At 29.3% G+C, this 19,619-nt stretch overlaps 1 protein-coding gene, 1 long non-coding RNA gene and 1 pseudogene across 2 annotated transcripts; 2 read left to right on the top strand and 1 right to left on the bottom strand.

Moving 5' to 3' along the window:
* The first annotated feature begins 1,196 nt into the window (after positions 1-1,196).
* On the top strand, positions 1,197-4,579 carry LOC114411690 (zinc finger CCCH domain-containing protein 34-like). The gene is made up of 3 exons (XM_028375341.1): positions 1,197-1,376; positions 1,603-1,713; positions 2,771-4,579. The coding sequence occupies exons 1-3, from the start codon at positions 1,305-1,307 to the stop codon at positions 4,160-4,162; spliced, it is 1,575 nt and encodes a 524-aa protein (XP_028231142.1). The 5' UTR covers positions 1,197-1,304; the 3' UTR covers positions 4,163-4,579.
* A 640-nt stretch (positions 4,580-5,219) lies between these two features.
* Positions 5,220-6,941, bottom strand: LOC114411429. The gene is made up of 3 exons (XR_003666433.1): positions 6,831-6,941; positions 6,379-6,688; positions 5,220-5,901 (listed from the first exon to the last, which is right to left on the bottom strand). It is a non-coding gene; the product is annotated as an uncharacterized LOC114411429 (long non-coding RNA).
* A 2,801-nt stretch (positions 6,942-9,742) lies between these two features.
* LOC114411688 lies at positions 9,743-13,127 on the top strand (annotated as a pseudogene).
* The last annotated feature ends 6,492 nt before the right edge of the window (positions 13,128-19,619 follow it).

The raw sequence follows: 19,619 nt of genomic DNA, 5'->3' as shown, positions 1-19,619 counted from the left end.
AAAAAATTTTCCTGACAATTTAATTAAATATTCACAACAATAAATTAACTACGACCATAAAAAAAATGCTAAAATGGGCACGTTTAAAAAATCAACCTTTTTTAGAATGAACTAAAAGAAACAAATTCAATGAGGATATCGTTTTTATTTCCCCACTTGAATATTCATTGTTATGTCTTGAAATAAAAAATAATAAAATCACTTCTAGCCTTATCTGATACTGTATGACAAATAAATCCAAAGAGAGAGCGGTTAAGAACAGAACAAAAAATTCATACAACCATGAATACTAACAGGCATTTTTAAGCAATATTAGGTGCAACTGCAGCAATATTCCTAAACCGATAATATTTCAACAAGTACACCCGGATTACTTATTCAGAGGTTAGTCATTTGATTACCATTACACTACTATTTGTTTTAAGTTACTTAAAATTAAATAATATTATTTAACAAGTTTTTATTATTGGAACAAATGATTTGATAGTGTGTTTCTTAAGTGAGCTAATTATATAAAAAATTATTACTTAATTCATTTTTACCAATTAAAAAAAATTAATTATAAATTTAATGTGTCTGAAGTTAAATACTCATTTTAATAACTTTAATATTTTGGAGTAAATTTTTACTTAAAATTTTTAAATTTGGAACATTGTAGAGCTTACAAATTTAAGATTAATAACTCACTTAAACAATCATGCGTTTTAGATTCTCTTAATCATTATATTTGTTTTTCAAAATGATCTTTATAAATATATTTTTTTGTTTTAGTTATTGTTATTCTATTTTAGTATTTATAATGTATCATTTTTTATTTCAGTTCCTGTAATATTTGGTTTAATTAATTTCTATGAGAAAAAAAGATAGAGATTAAAAGCTAATAGTTTCAAATATTATTAAAACAAACATGAAAAAAGAGTGCATTATAAAAAAAATAACAAGAAAATAAAAAAAGGAATTTTACCAAAACTATTTTAAAATATTATTTAAAAAAGTAAATATTATTTAAAACGGATGACGCAATAATATTTTTTTGAAAATATTATTTAAAAAAGTAAAAATTCAATTTTACCAATATAATAATAACAACTTCATTTTTTGTGTGTGTTTGTTTTAGATGATGGGTCAAATCCAAGCCCAAGGCTTTGAAGCCCAACTAAGTACTTGCTGGTTTGCTTGCGCTTCTTTCTTTGTCCGCACACAGTGAAATAAACGAAATCGTTCTGTTTCTTTCTGCAATGCCAATGCCATCCATCTGATTAACGTGGATGGAATTTTGATCCCTTTTCAGTCTCTCTCTCAAAATGGACCAAGATTCGCTCAAGCGCTACACCGATTGCGTTTATTTCTTAGCCTCTCCCCTCACTTGCAAGAAGGTTCCCCTTCTCTCCATTCTCTTCATTCACTCCTCGTTTTGTAATGCCAATATATTCTTCGATTGTCGTAAACCTAGCTTCTGTTTTTCTTTCCAATTATATTACGTTTCCTTCTTCTTTTTTTTCAGTGCTTACTTAATGTGTTGGAGTTTAATACATTATATGACTTTTCTTTTGGCAATTGCTGATGTTTTAGATTTGATGCTTTTCGCGCTTTGTTTTTCAGGGGGCTGAATGTGAGTATCGGCATAATGAGATTGCGAGGCTTAACCCTAGGGATTGCTGGTACTGGCTATCTGGCCAATGCCTTAATCCAACCTGTGCTTTTAGACACCCTGTGAGATCTTCATTTTTTAATTTTTTTTTTTATACCTGCTTATGTGGAGTGGAATGCCTCCCTGAAATTCTGATTCTCTTTGTGGTTGGATACTATTGTCACGTGTGGTCGGATGGTTGTTTCTGTAGTGAAATTGTTTTAAGATTAGGGTTGCTGAAATCTATTTGACTATTTCTCAGAGTCAAATATATGCTGAATAAAGTATATTTTTTCATGTTATACCGTTAGCATTGCTACGTGGCGGAAGCTAGCTTGTAACAGCAGCCAGCTCAAACATTGTGGTTGCTCTCATGCTATCAAAAGCAGTGGGGTATTATTTGATACAAAAATATTAATTGTTCAGGTCCTTTTGTAATGCTTCTTAAAATATCACATTGAATGTATGTGTTTAATAGTTTGGGTTGTATTTTTCTTAAAATAGTTCACCTGTGCGTGGGATATACCGTGTCTAGCTTAATTGGTTTCTTGTTTTCCTCTGTAAATAGCATGTGATGATGCAAGATTGTTCACATATTTTGTTATATGTCATTGTATATGTATATTATTGTCTGAAGAACAATATAACATTTTTGGTCATTTGTACACACCTTCATGGTGTTTTCTAAATATCAAATTGAAAGGCATGAGATCATATTATCATCTCCATGTTTTGAATTATGGGTTGTATTTTCTACATGTCTTGAATTATATCTGTTGTCCATCTGAGAATGGAATAAAAGACTGTCTTGCATAATTTGTCTCTGGTTTTACTGAATTATTTGCTACTGTTGTTACCTTGTAGTTAACTTTATGATTTCCTTTCTTAGGAAATTTGATTTTACTTGCTATGATAGATATGATGATTAAAAATATCAGATGTATGACAGACACATTGAATTATCTGCATTATTGATATACGGTGAAAATCTGTTGTTACTGTTATCTCTTTCATACTGCCAGTTGTTACCTCTTTATTTGATATCCATTATGTTTTATTTTCTCTTGTTTAACAGTAATCTGTCCGTGTGCTCAGTTGTTACCTTTTGTCACTTTCAACTAATTTTCATCCCTTTCTCAGCCATTGGATGGGCATACTGGAGCGTCAGTGCCATCTGAACCTACGCAAACTTCATTACCTGCAAACAAGACAATGGTTCCCTGTTATTTTTTCTTCAATGGATCTTGCAACAAAGGTGACAGATGCTCATTTTTGCATGGGCCTGATGATAGCATTTTTACTGTAAAACCGGTGAAGAATGACAATGGAAGCACTGATGCACTCAACCTAGAAAATAAAACATCATCTGGAAATAGAATAGGTTTAGTGTCAACACCAACTGATCAATCTGTAGCTGCTCCAAAGAATTTGTCTGATCTTAAACTTCAGCCTAAGGAAGATCATCAGCTGGAAATACCCAAAGATGTTAAGCAGCAAGGTTATTACCTAGAGCTATCTGCTTCAGAGTATAAAGAAGCTGCAGTGAGTAGGTCAGACTCTTCAATTCCAGATGATGGCTTTGTTCATAATGTACCTCATTTATGCACCGAGCAGAGTTCAGAGGAGCAAGTAAATAGTCACATAGAGCCTGAGGAGCGGTGGGAATCATCCCCTCATTCCCCTGGATTTGATGTTCTTGTTCATGATGAAGTGGATAACTTGGGTTATGAGGAAGATTCTGAATATGTAACGGTGGGTGATAGGGATGAGCAAGAGCTGGATGATCAGTACTTTGGGTATGAATTTAAAGATTCAGTTGAGTATGATACTATCTGCCCAGAAGCTGATATTCTGTATGAACAAGAAACATATGATGGTTACAGATTTTTAGATAGGGGTCTTATTCATGCTAATGGCAGAACAATTCATGCTTATCCCAGAGATGTATTCTTAGATCCTAGATTGTCCAGGAAAAGGATTCGGATGTCAGCTGAGATGGCTGCTTATGACAAGAATTTAGATCTTCGTGACCATCTGAGGAGACGTAGAGAAATTAAGGGTCCTCCTGTTTCAAATTTCTTAAGACGAGAATCATCTCCTTTGATGATTCGAAAGCAGGAAAGGCATCAGAGGCATGGCATTGAGCAGCGACCAATTAGAAGATTGACATCACAACTGGGATATAGTGCTATAGATTCGATTGGAGAGGTTGGAACTCTTTCAGTTGCTAACAAGCACAGGTTATTCAGGCATTCCCAGGCCCAGCAACATAAACCAAGGAAGCATTATAGAGAAAAACTACCTAAACGGCAGTTTCTTTCATCTAAAATATCCAGGAAACCAGCTTTTAAACAAAGGGGATTTATTCACGAGTTCTCTGCATTTTCAGGACCTAAGACTCTTGCAGAAATTAAAGAGGAGAAGATGAAGAAGGCTGAAGGAAGTTTACATTGGAAAAGCACATCAACTGATTTTCAGGATCCCAAACCTTTGAGTGAAATTCTCAAGGACAAAAGGACCATGGATCAGTGAGATATGGAAAAACCTGCAACAATTGAATTATGAGATTAAAATGACTAATGATTTCAAGAGGCTAATATTTTTACCCAAGATAAAGGACGAAGTTTGCTGATGACGGTGCTTTCTTAGCATCCTTTACGGTGCTAGGAGATTGCCATTGGTAGATGGTGATAAGTTTTTGTTCGAGTGAGTAGAAGAAGGTTATGAGGGCCCGAGGCGGATAAGATAGAGATATTATATTAGATCACCAGTGTTTGACTAGAAAAAGTTATCTCCCATAGTTTGTTGAATATGTAGATTTAGACAGTGACAAATTAATCTAGAGAGTGGATTGCTGATTTACATGAATTTTATGTGTGATTTTGGCCTTGTTTTTCCAGTACAGAGCTGCATTGACTCGCTACACGGTCTTGGACAGTGTTTTTAGCATATGATAATTGTCCCCATTCTGGATTTTTACAATAATTATTGCCACGCGTATAAATATTAGTGATAAGAAAAATAAACTTACACATTACACTAGTATATAAATGGTATTTTTTCTTCTGAATTTGATTATTGGTGCTTAATTATTTTTTCAGATTCACCTGAAACAATCTAATCATTTAATGTATTAAGAATGCATAGAAATAAAAATCTACATTGGACAGGAAAGGATAATTATTTGTTCAATGGAGGCGGTTTGGGGGTAGGGTGTTCAAATTCAAATTGGTCTAATATAAAACCTGAAAATCACTAAAAAAAAATTGAAAATCGAACTAAACTTATTCTTTTTTAATTTGTTTGAATAATTTTTTTCTCAAATCAACCTTTGATTTATGTTTAAGAAATTGAATTAAATTTTTCAGATAATCTTTTTAAGATATGTTTGATTTAAAATTGATAAAAATTTGACCGATTTTAAATGTAGTAGGTTTAACCTATTAACAAGTTTCGTAGATTATTATTAATAATTTTTAATATAATTTAATTTAAAAGATGAAAAGAAAGTATACAAATTTAACGAAATAATAATTTAGTAAAGACAGCAAAAAAAATTGAACAAAGAAAGTATTAGTTTGATTTGGTTTAAATTTTATTTTAATGAAAAATCAAATCAAATTAACTCACAAATATCCCTAGTTCAAGGTAGGGGTGAGGATGGACTTATGACCTAGCTTACGTTTGACTAAGTCAAGCATGTCTTGAAAGTAAATTGGGCCAAGACTTTAGTGAAAGCTAAAATTAAAAAAGTCAGACAATTCAAAAAAAGCTGTTACTGTGTGCAGAATGCAGAATCGGAGTGGCATCTTTTCATAGGATGCAAAAAAGCTAAGGAGTTTTGGCTTTCATCAGGTATATGGCATATTATTGAAAGCAACATAATTGATGTTGATGGTTTCAAAGAGCTAGTTTTTTATCTTCTCCACACGCTCCAACCTCAGCAGACAACGCAACTAGCAATCACTCTTTGGACCATTTGGAAATGCCAAAACCAAATAATATGGGAGAATGATGAAACACCTCCTAACATTGCCATGTCTTTATCAATGAAATATTTGCAGGAATGGCTCGTGGCCAGGTCTTGTAAGTCAAACTCTCATCAACCGCAATCAGCAACTCAATCACGATGGTCAAAGCCTCCACAAGGTTTTTACAAATGCAACTTGGATGCAGTCATATTCAAGGACAAATTGTGCTTTGGAGCTACAATGTGTCTCCATGACAGCAATGGAGTTTTCTTTAAGGCTGCCATCGAATGAATTTCTCAGCTGCAAATACAAAACGTCATTTTTGAAACAGACTGTAAGATGATTACAGATAATCTAAACTCAGCAACAACTGGTCTCAATCCTTTCCATTTCTTGTCATCTAGCTAGTTGTAGAAAATCTTAATACCCAATTCAAGGGTGAGTTTTATATGGAGGCAAGCTAATCTAGTAGCTCATAATATTGCAAGGGCCTCTGGGTTTCATGCTGGCATCCAGGATCATGATTGTATTCCCACATTTGTATCTTCTATTATCCTTGATGAAATGAATTATATTATAGTTGATTTCAAACTCATTAAGTGTACTTACTTGACTTGAGAGTTTATATGAATTTATCTATAAAAAAAAGTTTACTAGAGTTATATAATTAACTCAGTTTATATAGACTCAAAATCCAAAGAGTTTAAGAGTTAATCCCAAAGTTTAATAATCATGTTCTTTTGACAAATTAACCAATGGAGACGGAAGATATCAAACCTGGATAACAAGGGATTCAACTCCACCAGTACCCCCCAGAACAAGTATAGATTTGCCAGCAGAAAACTCAACTTTTTCAAATCCTTGATAAGCAGTGATGATGGCTAAAGGAAGGCTAGCAGCTTCAATGAAGCTCAAATTGGAGGGTTTGTGAGTCAGTAGTATACTCCGCCAAAGTCCCAATGGTCTTTGGATTATTCACAGTATACTACTCATTGATATCACCATAAACCTCATCCCCAACCTTGAATTTGCTTACTTCACTTCCCACTTTGACCACCACACCAGCAACATCGCACCCCGGAACACTCTTAATTTCCAATACCAAACACAACATCAAACAATGCAATGATAAAAAAGAATAAAATTATATAATAAGGTGGTATACAAATTAAATGGAAACTATACTAATTAATAATCAATACAAATATAAATTTAAATCATGGTCTTACAGGTAAGGGAGAGTCAGTGTCCTTCAAAACCCCAAGAGCCCTCTTAGAATCTGCAGGATTAAGCGCTGCAGCCACAACCCTGGTCTTGAAGGAAAAAGTGGGTATAGGTTGCATTTATAATGAAGCACGAGTATATATTTATGCAACAAATTTATAAAAAAAATCACATTATTAAATCACAATTTATAATATAGAGGTGAATAATATATATCCCATTTTCTATATTAGTGAATCTGAATTCAATTTAAGGTTTTGAACATAAAAAAATGATATTATATATATATATATATATATATATATATATATATATATAGCTTTATTTTATGTTCTATTTACATCGCAAAAATATATTTTGAGATTAAAGAATTGTTTTTTTTTTGTCATTCACGAATCATTTCGCATCTGCATTAGGTGATCAATTACATGCATCACCTATGTTAATTAATATTTATTTACACATTTTCAAAGTTTAAACTAGTATAGAAGTATTAATCAATACACCTCAAAGTGACTTAATTATACTTTTAATCTCCCTATTTTATTTGATGTATGATTTTGATAATCTAGAAAACAATAAACACATGCATGCGTGCAAATGTATGGCGGCGATGAACGACTCAACCTTAAAGTTAAAAATAAAATTGTTTTGGTAGAATTTTCTCGATGAAATATATATTTATATATCAATTCATCGAGTTGATCAATTCTACCCAATATCAGTTTGGTTCGAGGATGGACTATTCAACTAAGGTTAAACTTCTATAAATAAGTTTTTAAATTATTAATTTTTAATCGAGTTTTTAATCGTGTAAATTTTTTAATTGAGTTTCTAGCTAAAACTTCAAAAACTTTATAAATTATCATTTTTCGACAATCTTAAACCACACACACAGCTATAAATCCAGAAATCCATTAAAGGGAGACTTATTTTTTAATTGTTTAAATATCTAACTTCAAAAAATAATAATTTTTAGAAATATTTATTATTTTACACATAATATTGAAATTAATTTTTATTTTAAATAATAATAAGCTTAATCATTATCATAATAACAACAAACACACAAGTTTTATATAATTTAACACTAACTAACCTTTATCGTTTATTGAAATAACAACATACACATCAACTCTTGAAAATAGTGTTTCGGTAGAATTTATTCAATGGCGAGTTTCAACTCAACATTAGTTAAGTACGAGGACGAAAACTTTTATTTTAGAGGTATGAGGACGAATACTTTCATGAAACTTAAAATAAAAAAATAACAGAAAAAGAGAAGTTAAATGCATAAAAGGCACGATGCCAAGAAAACACATCATGCATGACGTGCAGAACGAAACACACTACGGGGATATACGTCTCAACCCTGATTTTAGAATATTCTACAATTATAACAATTAGATATTTATTTTTAATACATCTTTTATTAATACATTAAAACTTGGTGAAAATCTTTTATTTTGGCTGACAAAAAAAAATATTTACTTTTAATGTGAAAAATCTTTCACTTCAATTAATGAGATTTTAATACGTTAAAGAATTTATTATAAAAATAACATAATCAAGTTCTATTGGGGTTATATATAGTAACACTATTACCATATTAAAATTGGGGTAGGCATGCATGATAGGTACGTAGTTGGGTACTTAAAAGATTAAGATATCCTTTTGCCGGGCTGCTATAAGTTTATATATCTTAAGATTTACGTGTTACTTAATAAAGTAAATGTTCAAAATATTTTTTTAATATTTTAGTACTATCTTACAGATTTAATACATTCTCTATTTAAAAATTAAAAGTGTTATTAATAGAAAATTAGTCTCTATCATACTTTAGTTCAATTGATTAAATATGGTGCTTGAATATAAATTTACTGGCATTACTTTTGACTTTCACACATCAAAGAATCAGAATTTAGTTTCTTATTCTTACTAAAAAAATGTCATAATTTCTTTCCTAAATCCGTGTGTACGAAATAACATAAGTTGAAAAAGTTTAGCCCATTATAACTTATAAGGTTATATAGATATTGATATTTTTTTTTTATAAAAAAATTAGTCTTTTTATCTCAACTGAATACCCTAGTTTTTCAGCGCGCCAAAAGTTTAACACAAGCAAACCCACTTTTAAATATTCCACAATTATGAAAATTAGATACATTATTCTTTTTTTTATGACCGATACTTTATTCTTTTACAATGTACGTGAGCAATCTTTCATTATACAGTAAATGAGATTTTAACGCATTATAGCATTTATTATTTAAATAATATAATCATGTTCTATTGTGGTCAGCAATACTAATGTTTTGCATACAAAAAAAATTAAATAGCAATACTATTGTTTAAATTTGGCTAGGTAAGATGATCGGCACTAAAAAGATTATGATATCCTTTTTGTTGGGCTGCTATGTTTAAATAAGTAACTAATATGATCATCCGATATAAAATATATCTAAATTTTCATCTTACTTAATAAAGTAAAGGCTGTGTGTGTGTGTGTATTATCATTAACTAACTAACTCCTCAATAATGATTACTATAAGACAAGCACAATGTTTCAAATACAATGAATATAACTTTTTTATTTATATAAAATTCCAAAGTAAGAGAAAAGGATATACCCCACATGCTAATTAAAAAGAGTAAAATGATGCATAAACATTCACTAATTTTAAACATTCCACAAATGCTTCTTTTTTTTTTATCTTTCTTTTTATCATATCATAAATCTATAATACTTATATTATTTTTTTTCTCTCCTTTTTATTCTTTCTGGGTGTCTTGTAACATAATAGATTTCCATGAAATATTTTTCGGTTAAAAAATAAAAGATGACAAAAAGTAATTAAGTCAAACAACTATAAGTTAGAGTTCAATTTCTAGTAAATGACTTATAGTAAATTCTTGATATTCTAAATTGATTTTTATGTATAAAGAAGAAAAAAAACAAAACAAATACAAGCTGGATGAGATCCCAACGCTGATTTTTCGTCAAATTAGAGTCTATAAATATGTTTGCTATGCACTCCATCTCCTTAAGCCAATTAATTAGTTGAACACATTATAACTCCTGTTTCTTTATTCTCTATCTTTCAAATATATGGCAGAAGATGCTTCAATTATTCCGACACACACAAAAGCTTGGTACTACTCTGAACATGGTAGTCCAGGTGATGTTCTCAAATTAGATACTAATTGGCCCTTATCCCAACAACTCAAAGATGACCAAGTTCTTATCAAGATCATCGCTGCATCCATTAATCCTGTAGATTACAAGAGGATGCACGGCGAGTTCAAGGACACTGACCCTCATCTACCTGTATGTGTACACCTTCTATTTATTCCCTCGTTAATTAGTTCATATATAGTTTAAATTATGATGCATGTTTAATCTTGCATATATATTGAGATTTAAGTATATATACTGAGATTTAATGGCTCGCATGACTTTGTTGTTTTAATCTTCACAACTCATATATATTCAAATGCAATGGTTAAAATATATTGATATATTCTTTTCCCTCTCGATCACTAGATATTAAGAGTGTTTATGATTTAGTTTAATTTATTTTGTCATAAAAATCCACCCAGATCAAACTTATAAGATATATGTGATTCAGTTTTCGAATCAATATTTTAAGGTTTGATTCAATTTAATTTTTGTAATTTTTACTAAAATATTATTTTATTAATATTTATATACTTTTTTTCATCTTTTAAATTAAATTACATTAAAAAATTACTAATAGCAATCTACGAAACATATTATTATGTTAAATCTTTTACAATAAAAACTCAAATTTTTATTCATTTTAAATTAAACATATCTTTAAAAAGTTGTCTAAAAAAGTAATATAATATGCATTATATATGTTTCATATACATAACATTATAAAACTCAAACAATATACACATAAAATGCATAATATTAAAATAATATGAATGGTACAATTTAGTTTAATTTCAAAAACATAAATCACAAATTAAGCCAATCGATTTAAAAAAAAATCATTTAAACAAATCCAAAAAGAATCAATTTAGTTTGATTTTTAGTTTTTTGAGCGGTCTTAGATTTTTATTTTAAATTGATTTGGATTTGATAGAATACCTCTACTAGATATAACTCTCTCTATATATATATGTATGTACGTATATGTTAATATTTAATTTTTTAATAACCTGTTACTTAAAAAAGATGGATTAATTTTAAAATTTTGTATTATTAAATCATAATGAAGATACGTTACAAATATCTCTTTCTTTGGTGGAAAGATTATTTTATTTAATCCTTCTGAAATATAGTGATCAATTACTTTTGAAAATAATAGACAGCCAAAGTTGTTTTATTTTATTTTGTGTGTGCGTTCCTTTCTCTTTTAACCAAAAAGGATAGTTGAAGTAACTTCAGAAAATAAACTAGAATACTAAATACACTTGTGTATTATAAAAAATTTATTTTGATAAAATTTACTTACAAATTACTCTAATCGACTTATAATAACTAAGCAAGCTTGCCAAACACATTAGCAGTTTTTTTCATAAGCAGCTCACTATTCACAATGAATTTAAAATAATTTGATGATTTATAAATCTTATTAATTGGTAAGGTTGAAACTAATTAATTAGAATCTCGATCTAACCCTTTATTCTTTTGTTTTTTATGGTGTGAGAAGATTGTGCCGGGTTATGATGTTACTGGCACAGTAGTGAAAGTGGGAGGAGAAGTAAAGAAATTTAAGGTTGGGGATGAAGTATATGGTGATATCAACGAGCACGGCTTGTCGAACCTTAAGATTCTTGGCACTTTGTCAGAGTATACTATTGCAGAAGAGAGACTATTGGCTCAAAAACCATCCAATCTAAGCTTCATTGAAGCTGCTAGCATTCCTTTAACTCTTGAGACTGCTAACGAAGGTTTTGAGCATGCTCACTTTTCTGCTGGCAAATCTATCCTTCTTTTGGGAGGAACTGGTAGAGTTGGAAACTATCTTATCCAGGTACACATTAAGATTTATACAAATATTTAGAAACTAAGTTGAAAGATTTTGTATTATTTTAGTATATAAAATAAAGGTGAGATTGAGGACAAGCCCTGGTGCAACGGTAAAGTTGTGCCTTGGTGACTTATTGGTCATGGGTTCGAATCCAGAAACAGCTTCTTAGCATATGTAAATGATTGCGGGGTTGAAATATATAGAATATATAAAGTCATAAGTTTATATTTTAGTGTGATCATTATATACATGAGGGGGGGGGGGAGGATTTCAACAAAGATGACATTTTTTTCCGCATATATATGAATATGATGGAGAGAACTAGTAATTAACTGCTCTATATTTGGATGCAGCTAGCTAAACAAGTTTATAAGGCGTCTATGAGCAGCCACTGCAAGCACAGGGAAACTTCAACTTTTAAGGGACTTGGGAGTTGACTTGCCTATTGATTACACAAAGGAGAACTTTGAAGACCTTCCAGAAAAATACGATCTAGTGTATGATGCAGTAGGTTAGACTTCTGAACCAATGAATATATATTTGGTTTGTATTACTATAATATCAGACAAAAAGGGTAAAACATATATTGGTAGTTTCCAAAATTCAGTTTTAATTCATATAAAAAATAAATATGTTTTTAGTCTCTACATTTATAAAATAATGGTGTAATTTTAATCCTTCATCTGAGACTAAAAATATATTGATTTTTTTATAGAAACTAAAATCAAATTTCAAAATATTAACAGATAAAAAGCATATTATATATATATATATATATATATATATATATATATATATATATATATATATATATATAGGGCAAGGAGATAGAGCGTTTAAGGCCGTTAAAGAAGGTGGAATAAGTTGTGACAATAGTACCCCCAGGACATCCACCAGCTATTTTTTTCGTGCTCACTTCAAAGGGATCTGTCTTAGAGAAATTAAGACCTTATTTTGAGAGTGGTAAGCTGATGCCAAGACTCCTGTGCCATTTTCTCAGGTTATTGAAGCCATTTCCTACTTAGAAACTTCAAGAGCCACAGGAAAAGTGGTTATTTATCCCATACCCTAACCATATAATATATTATTAACTCATCATGGTATAATTATAATTAACAATGAACATTTTCAAGTGTGTGCTAAGTTAGTTAATTAAGGCTCGTGCCAAACCGCATTCCTGGTATCACTATGCTTCCTGTTTATGTATACAAAGCAACCTTGTTGCTAAAAAATAAAGATTGATATTACGTTTTTTATGTGAAAATTTTATTAGTGTGTGATTTATAAATATTTTTGTAAGTTAGCATTCTATGAGTTTTGATGCATGGTCTAGTTCTAGTGAATTTAAATGACTCAATTCATCTAAATTTTTTCGATTAGCAAAAACAAATAAATAAATAAAGATTGGTAATGGATGCTTGTATCTGAAATCCATGATGTAGTACATGTTGTTGCTAGGTTGAAACGAACAAGACCTCGTTTTCACTCTCAAAGGCAGTCTTGTATACTTTATATTTTTCATTTTTTTTAATATATGTTGATTTTTCTTCTTGTGGTTAAATTTTGTTGAAACACAGAAGCATGTATCAGTACTACATTATGACTTCATCATAAGGGCCTATTGCAATGTAGGCCCAATTAAAATTATAACAATCAGTACACATGAAAAAAGAACAAGAAAAGAGAGACAGGAGTTTCTGGGCCTAAGAGATTAAAATGGACCTAATTGGGACATACATAAGGTCCATAAATTTGAAAATGGTAAAATTTGGAAATTCAATTTTGAAGGTGAACAAAATTTTAACAATTCCGAAATTTAAGAGAGAGATTGAGTGGCATGGGAAAAATAATAAGCTTCTGAAATTTAGTTTCTGAAAGTGTTGAATTTTGTAGGCTTCCATAATTAGTTTTCGAAAATATGCAGAATTTCAACACTTAAAAGAGATTTAATTTCTACAAGTATAGGTAATAATTATATAGAATCCAGAAGTCTTCTTACATACTTCTTGAAATTAAATCCCAAAAGTGTTAAATTTTCTTTGCACTTCCACAATTTAATTTTTGAAATGTTAGATCCAAACACATGTATAGGGGTATTTTTTGAAGAAAAAAAAAGACAAAAAAATACGGAGGGTATAGTGAGAAAAAAAATGCAGTAAAACTTAATAATTAAGAATGTAACTTGATAAATTTTGTAGCATGATTACTTGCCGTATGCATTGAACCAATAGTTTGGCCAGAAGCCTGGAAATCAGTCACATCTTAAGTCTGGTTGAAAATTTTGGAATGAAGATCTAAGAGAACTTGGAAACCTTCAATGTGCATATAATCAGGTGACAATACCCTTATATTATGGTAACTTAATATAATGCATAGTATAAGTATTTCATTACAAGTCATTGGGCACGCAAACTTATTATAAAAATAAAGTGAGCACGCAAATTGACATAAAGGTATGGAGTTTACGTTCCATAGATATATATCGATCAATCACGCATCATCGAGTCTCATTCTTTACACTGTTGATTTAAATAGCAAAATCACCTAATAAATTGATTGCCATTTCTTTGTGGTTAGAAAAATTGAACTGTTCATTTAATTTTTTAATTTTCTCGTGACAGCTATTTATATATACATCGTCAGTACGTTAAATTATTTTCGGGACAGGTGATATCTAATTAATTAAGTATTATGAATATTTGGATAAATATACATATATATATATATATATGTAATATAATTTATACATAAATAGGAATATTATATTAGAATTTAATAGTTATGTATAGTAAGATTTTTTAAATATTTATTTTAAAAGTCAATAAATTTATCATACATAATAAATTGTGATTAAATAAAAATACGATAAAAAAATTTATATTGTGAGTAATATATAATTCTTTTTCTTGTTATATTAATTAATCTTGTGAGAGTCTCAATGTAATGTTCTATTGTATGTGTAGGATAAATCATTATATATATATATATATATATGTATGTATATATATAAATTAATCAAGTACGTGTGACGTTAAAAATATAAATAATATATAAAGCATTTCTTACTTATACTGTGTAAGGATATAGAGCTTGGTTTCTTTTACAAAATTTAGTAGGTAAGGCCACTACTGTTGTTTGCTAGTGGTTATGGAGGAAGCATCCCATTAAATATAGGAGAAGTTTTAGGTAAATATGCATACAAAAAAAAGGAAATTGTTCGTTGGTGTATCATTTTTAAGATTCCCTATCATGGAATTGGTGGATCGTACGTCTACTTCCCTATGAAAAATTATACATCACCAGAAATAACTCAAATAAGACGGTGTCTTCTTCTTTTATATATAGGCTTGTTTATTTCTTTAAGATCACAACTCGTTAAAAAGAAAATATATAGTATTAAATAAATAAAAAAAAGCAGCACAAGATTCCTTTCACGTCTGGTGGTGTTTTGGTTGTCTTTATTTAGCTTCAATTAACATTCATATCTGTGCCATAAACCCAATGGGGCCAAGGAGCCACTTAAAGTTCTTTGTTGATTACTAATTAGCTTGTGATCTTTCTTATCTACTAATTAGTCCTAACCACTGGATCAGTATGTATAAATGTGGGTCTGTGTGGAGGAACAGAAAAAGGAAATATTTTGGATAAAATAGATTTTAGGTCTCTCAATTCCTAGTCAAAATTAGTCTCAATCATTATGCTTTAAAAATGATGATTTTGACACTTGGGAGATAACAATATTTCTTAAAGTTTGATTCTCAAGTTTGTATATATGAAATAGTGTGTTGGGAGAAGTAAACTCTTAAAATAAATTTTTATATTTTAGGGATGATTCTCTCATTCTTATGAAGGAGATATACTAGAAAAAAAATGATGATTTTGATTTTTTATTTTTTATTATGAAACTTAAGAATTAAGATACCAGGATGAGGGACAAAAGTCATTAATTATAAAAAATACAAGAATCAAGATTATTATTTTTAAAATATAAAAAAACTAATTTTGATATATAAAGAAATCCAGGGGATATAATACACATTCTATTTTTGTTAAACCCCAGGGGCACAATGTTTCGTCTTTCCCCAACAGTTATAAATTGCTAATGATATTATTTGTCTTGAATTGGTTCCTTTGACTCTGCATGGATTCATTCCCCCTCCCTATTAACTAATTATATAATATGATGAAATAAGAAATTGATTAGTGGCTTTCTATAATTAGGACAGGAGGCTGCTATGTTTGGTTTGGAAAAGATAAGAGGGAGCATATACATATATATATATATATATGTGTGTGTGTGTGTGTGAGAGAGAGAGAGAATTAGGTCAATTTAGTCATTGATGTATTTGGAGATAAACTCCTATTTGTGTATGACTTGGACCTGTGACTTCATTAATTAATGTGCATTGTGCAAAGCCTTTAATGAAGAGCTCTTCAGCCTTTTTTTTAGTTATTTTATTTCTTATTTTGGAGAAATTATTCCGTAGACATGCATGGTATAGCAGTCATCAATTTTCAAACACTCAAATTGTTATTGAATACAAAGATATTTTAACTTCTTTTCATATATAGTATTTCATATTTTGAATAATAATTCAAAGTTGTTCTTGAAATCCCAGTTAAGTAATTGATGTTATTTTATGGAAAAGATTTTGGCTTAATTATATTTTTAATGCCTTTATTATTATCATTTTGTAAATTTGATTTCTCTATTTTTTTCACAAATTTGATCACTTCATTATGTAATTGTGTAATTTTGTTATATTTATTAACTTGAAGTCCAATATACTTAGATTTTATATATATATATATATATATATATATATATATATATATATATATATAAAAGTATTTTATTACTGTTCCCAAATTACTTAGAATTGAATAATAAAAATTTGTCCCAAAGACAATATAAAATACTGAGATAAAAATCCAACTAAAACATTTATTTCTCTCTTAATGTTTGTACTTTGTAGTGCCTGTAAAACTTTTTTCTTTCACAAATCAAATACAAAACAAACCGAAACCGTGTTACAAATTTACGTATATTTGTAAACTTTAATGCCATTCAATAATTTTAAATGAAACAAACACAAACTATAATTGTATACGCGTCGTGTCAGCTAAAAAAATATCTACAAAACACGTTATCTACCTGTCAACAAAATCCAATATCTCTTGACTTGCTTGATCCTTTTTTTCCGAATTATTCTTTTTCTTTTCTTGTTTTTCTCATTTGCATATAAAGAATCATATTAAATAAACTCGAGTTTTAATTTCTAAAATTATAGGATTTAGTCATTGCATTTTAACTTCACAAGATTTTCTTTTAATTCACAGGTTTTACAAAATGATACCAGTCACTTTAATAATGAAAATAAAATTAAAAAATTAAAATAAATGACGTTTTTTTAAAAAATTAATAGCTAAAATAAAGAATAAGGAATTTATAATTTAATAGGGAAAAATTATCAACGTTTTAAGTTTACAATTTTAAGGACTGAAAACCAAGATTAACTCCAGTTATATCACCTAGATTTACAATATGTAGATTAATGGTTAAAAGTTATTCTAACTTAATTAATAATATTAAATTTAAAAATATTAGTTTAATTTTCATGCATCATCAGTTTAAATATTTTACACTATTAATCATTAAAATTACTTTTTAAAGAGTTTAATAATCATGCATTATTTATATATAAATTTTTATTCTATCAACTAATAAAAAATATTCTTAGTGTATTTTTAAGATAAATATTAAAAAAATTAACAATGACAATTTTTAGATTGCAGTATACAAGATTTTTACAATGTAACTGCATATAATATTTATTTTTATTATGAAAATTAAAAAAAATTATTATAGAAGACAATATATGATTAGATAATAATATAAAAAAGTTAAATTATCAATTCATTCAAATTAACCTGGAATGCATCATGAGTGCATAAATGAACTCACATAAGGTTATTTCGCTTAAACTAGATACTCGAATCTTAAAATATATAATTATGTTAACTCGGAAATTTTTCATTGTCCATAGTTATTTTATCTAACTCAAATAGAATTATCTTTAGAAAAAAAAATACTTAAAAGAAATTAAATTTAATGCAATTAATAGATGAGAAATTCTTAAATAAACACAAACTTAACAACTCACTTTTAGGCACAATTAATGTGAATTTTACAGCTAATAAATTAAATATATATAAAATCTTAACATTTAAAATTAAAACAATAGAAAAACCCAAGTTCCCTCCCTCTTATTCTTATCAACTTAATGCCAGCTTTTTATATCCTTGGTCTCCGATTAGACATGGCAACTCCATGACTTGCAGCCATGAACACCCATCGGAACCCATCCCAATTTTGATGAAAAAAAATCGAGTTAATCGAATTCGGGTTCAAATTTTTCCCAGTTTTTAAATTTGGGGACGTGGATGAAGATAATTTTGCTAATGCTGATTCTGCTGCCCCATCCCTATTAAATCATAAAACTATCCTTTTATATATATATATATATATATATATATATATATATATATATATATATATATATATATATATATATATATATATATATCATTGTTGTCCAAAATTATATTTATGTTATGATTGTTGTTTATATATAAGTTTTTATAGGCTATTTTATGTGTATTTCCGAGGTGGGGTGGGGAAAACCGATCATGCTGGGGCAAGGGACAAATTTATAGTCCCGTCGGTTTTCAAGGGTAGGGGGATGACTATAAACAAAAATTGTTCCTGTTGTCATGCCTATTTGAGTTCAACACTTATATCATGTTACCCTGCATAGTCTAATTGCCAATGTAACCACAAATTTAACATGGAATAATGCTGTGTTATAATTTGTTATTCTTTCAAAAACATTGAGATTTGGAAGAAAAAAATTATGCCTCCAATCCATGTTCAATTGTTTCAAATTGTGCATTCATTGATTCAATTATTTAATTACTCTTCCCCATATTCATTATAGATTAATTATTTGTCTGCATTTTTTTAAAAAAAAAAAATTTACAGCTCTAACACAGGAACACCCTATTCTAGAAAGAAGTCATTGCCCCTTTTCCTCCTTTTTTGCAAACACTTTTCCTCACTCCTATATGCTATCTCAAACAACTTGTTTAACCCACAAAAATTTGCAAAACACATTCATCTATAAATCAATTTTCTCTCTCTATTTTTGTTCCTTCTGAAATGTAGGGATCGAAAAAACAGAGTTTATCTTTTTCTTTTAAAACAATAGAGTGAATTTCTCTATATTTTTTTTAATTTCAAATGTTACACTTTTTTTTACATGTTGCCATTATTTTCTTTTTAATTTATTTGCTGTAAAATTTTCATTGATAGTGCCCAAAAGTGAATTATTAGATTTGTGTCCATATAAAAATTTATCTTACTAAATATTTTTTTTTAAGTTAGCAATTACCAAATAGTCAAATACTCAATCAGAAAATTTATATCCTGTCTGATAATATATTGCTCTGTTCAAATTCTATCAAATACAAAAAGTCATATTCGTCAGGGAATAAGTAACTTTTGGGTAGTGGGCCCGGGCCCGGCCCACGTCTGCGGCTTGGTATGAGGGGTCCATCACTGCTACTAACCAGTTACCAGCCGGATATGTGGTCCACGTGGACTTCAAAAACCCAACCAATCATTGCACTCTACTTTCGCCACGTGTCCACTTTCTACTCGGACGTTCACTCCCTCACACGGAACCGGACGGTCACTTTACCCTTTCCCTTGTCCCTAGTCTTTTCGCGTCC

The sequence above is a fragment of the Glycine soja genome, chromosome 5 (assembly GCF_004193775.1).
Source record: "Glycine soja cultivar W05 chromosome 5, ASM419377v2, whole genome shotgun sequence".
Classification (NCBI taxonomy): Eukaryota; Viridiplantae; Streptophyta; class Magnoliopsida; order Fabales; family Fabaceae; genus Glycine; species Glycine soja.
Note: the sequence above shows the minus strand (reverse complement) of the source record. Positions and strands in the feature narration are given on the sequence as shown.

Excerpts from the sequence above, each read along its gene's own strand:
- LOC114411690 (XM_028375341.1), top strand. The coding sequence starts at position 1,305 with ATGGACCAAGATTCGCTCAAGCGCTACACCGATTGCGTTTATTTCTTA. Across the intron at positions 1,377-1,602 it reads CTCCCCTCACTTGCAAGAAG|GGGGCTGAATGTGAGTATCG; the intron begins GTTCCCCTTCTC and ends TTTGTTTTTCAG. Across the intron at positions 1,714-2,770 it reads CCTGTGCTTTTAGACACCCT|CCATTGGATGGGCATACTGG; the intron begins GTGAGATCTTCA and ends TCCCTTTCTCAG.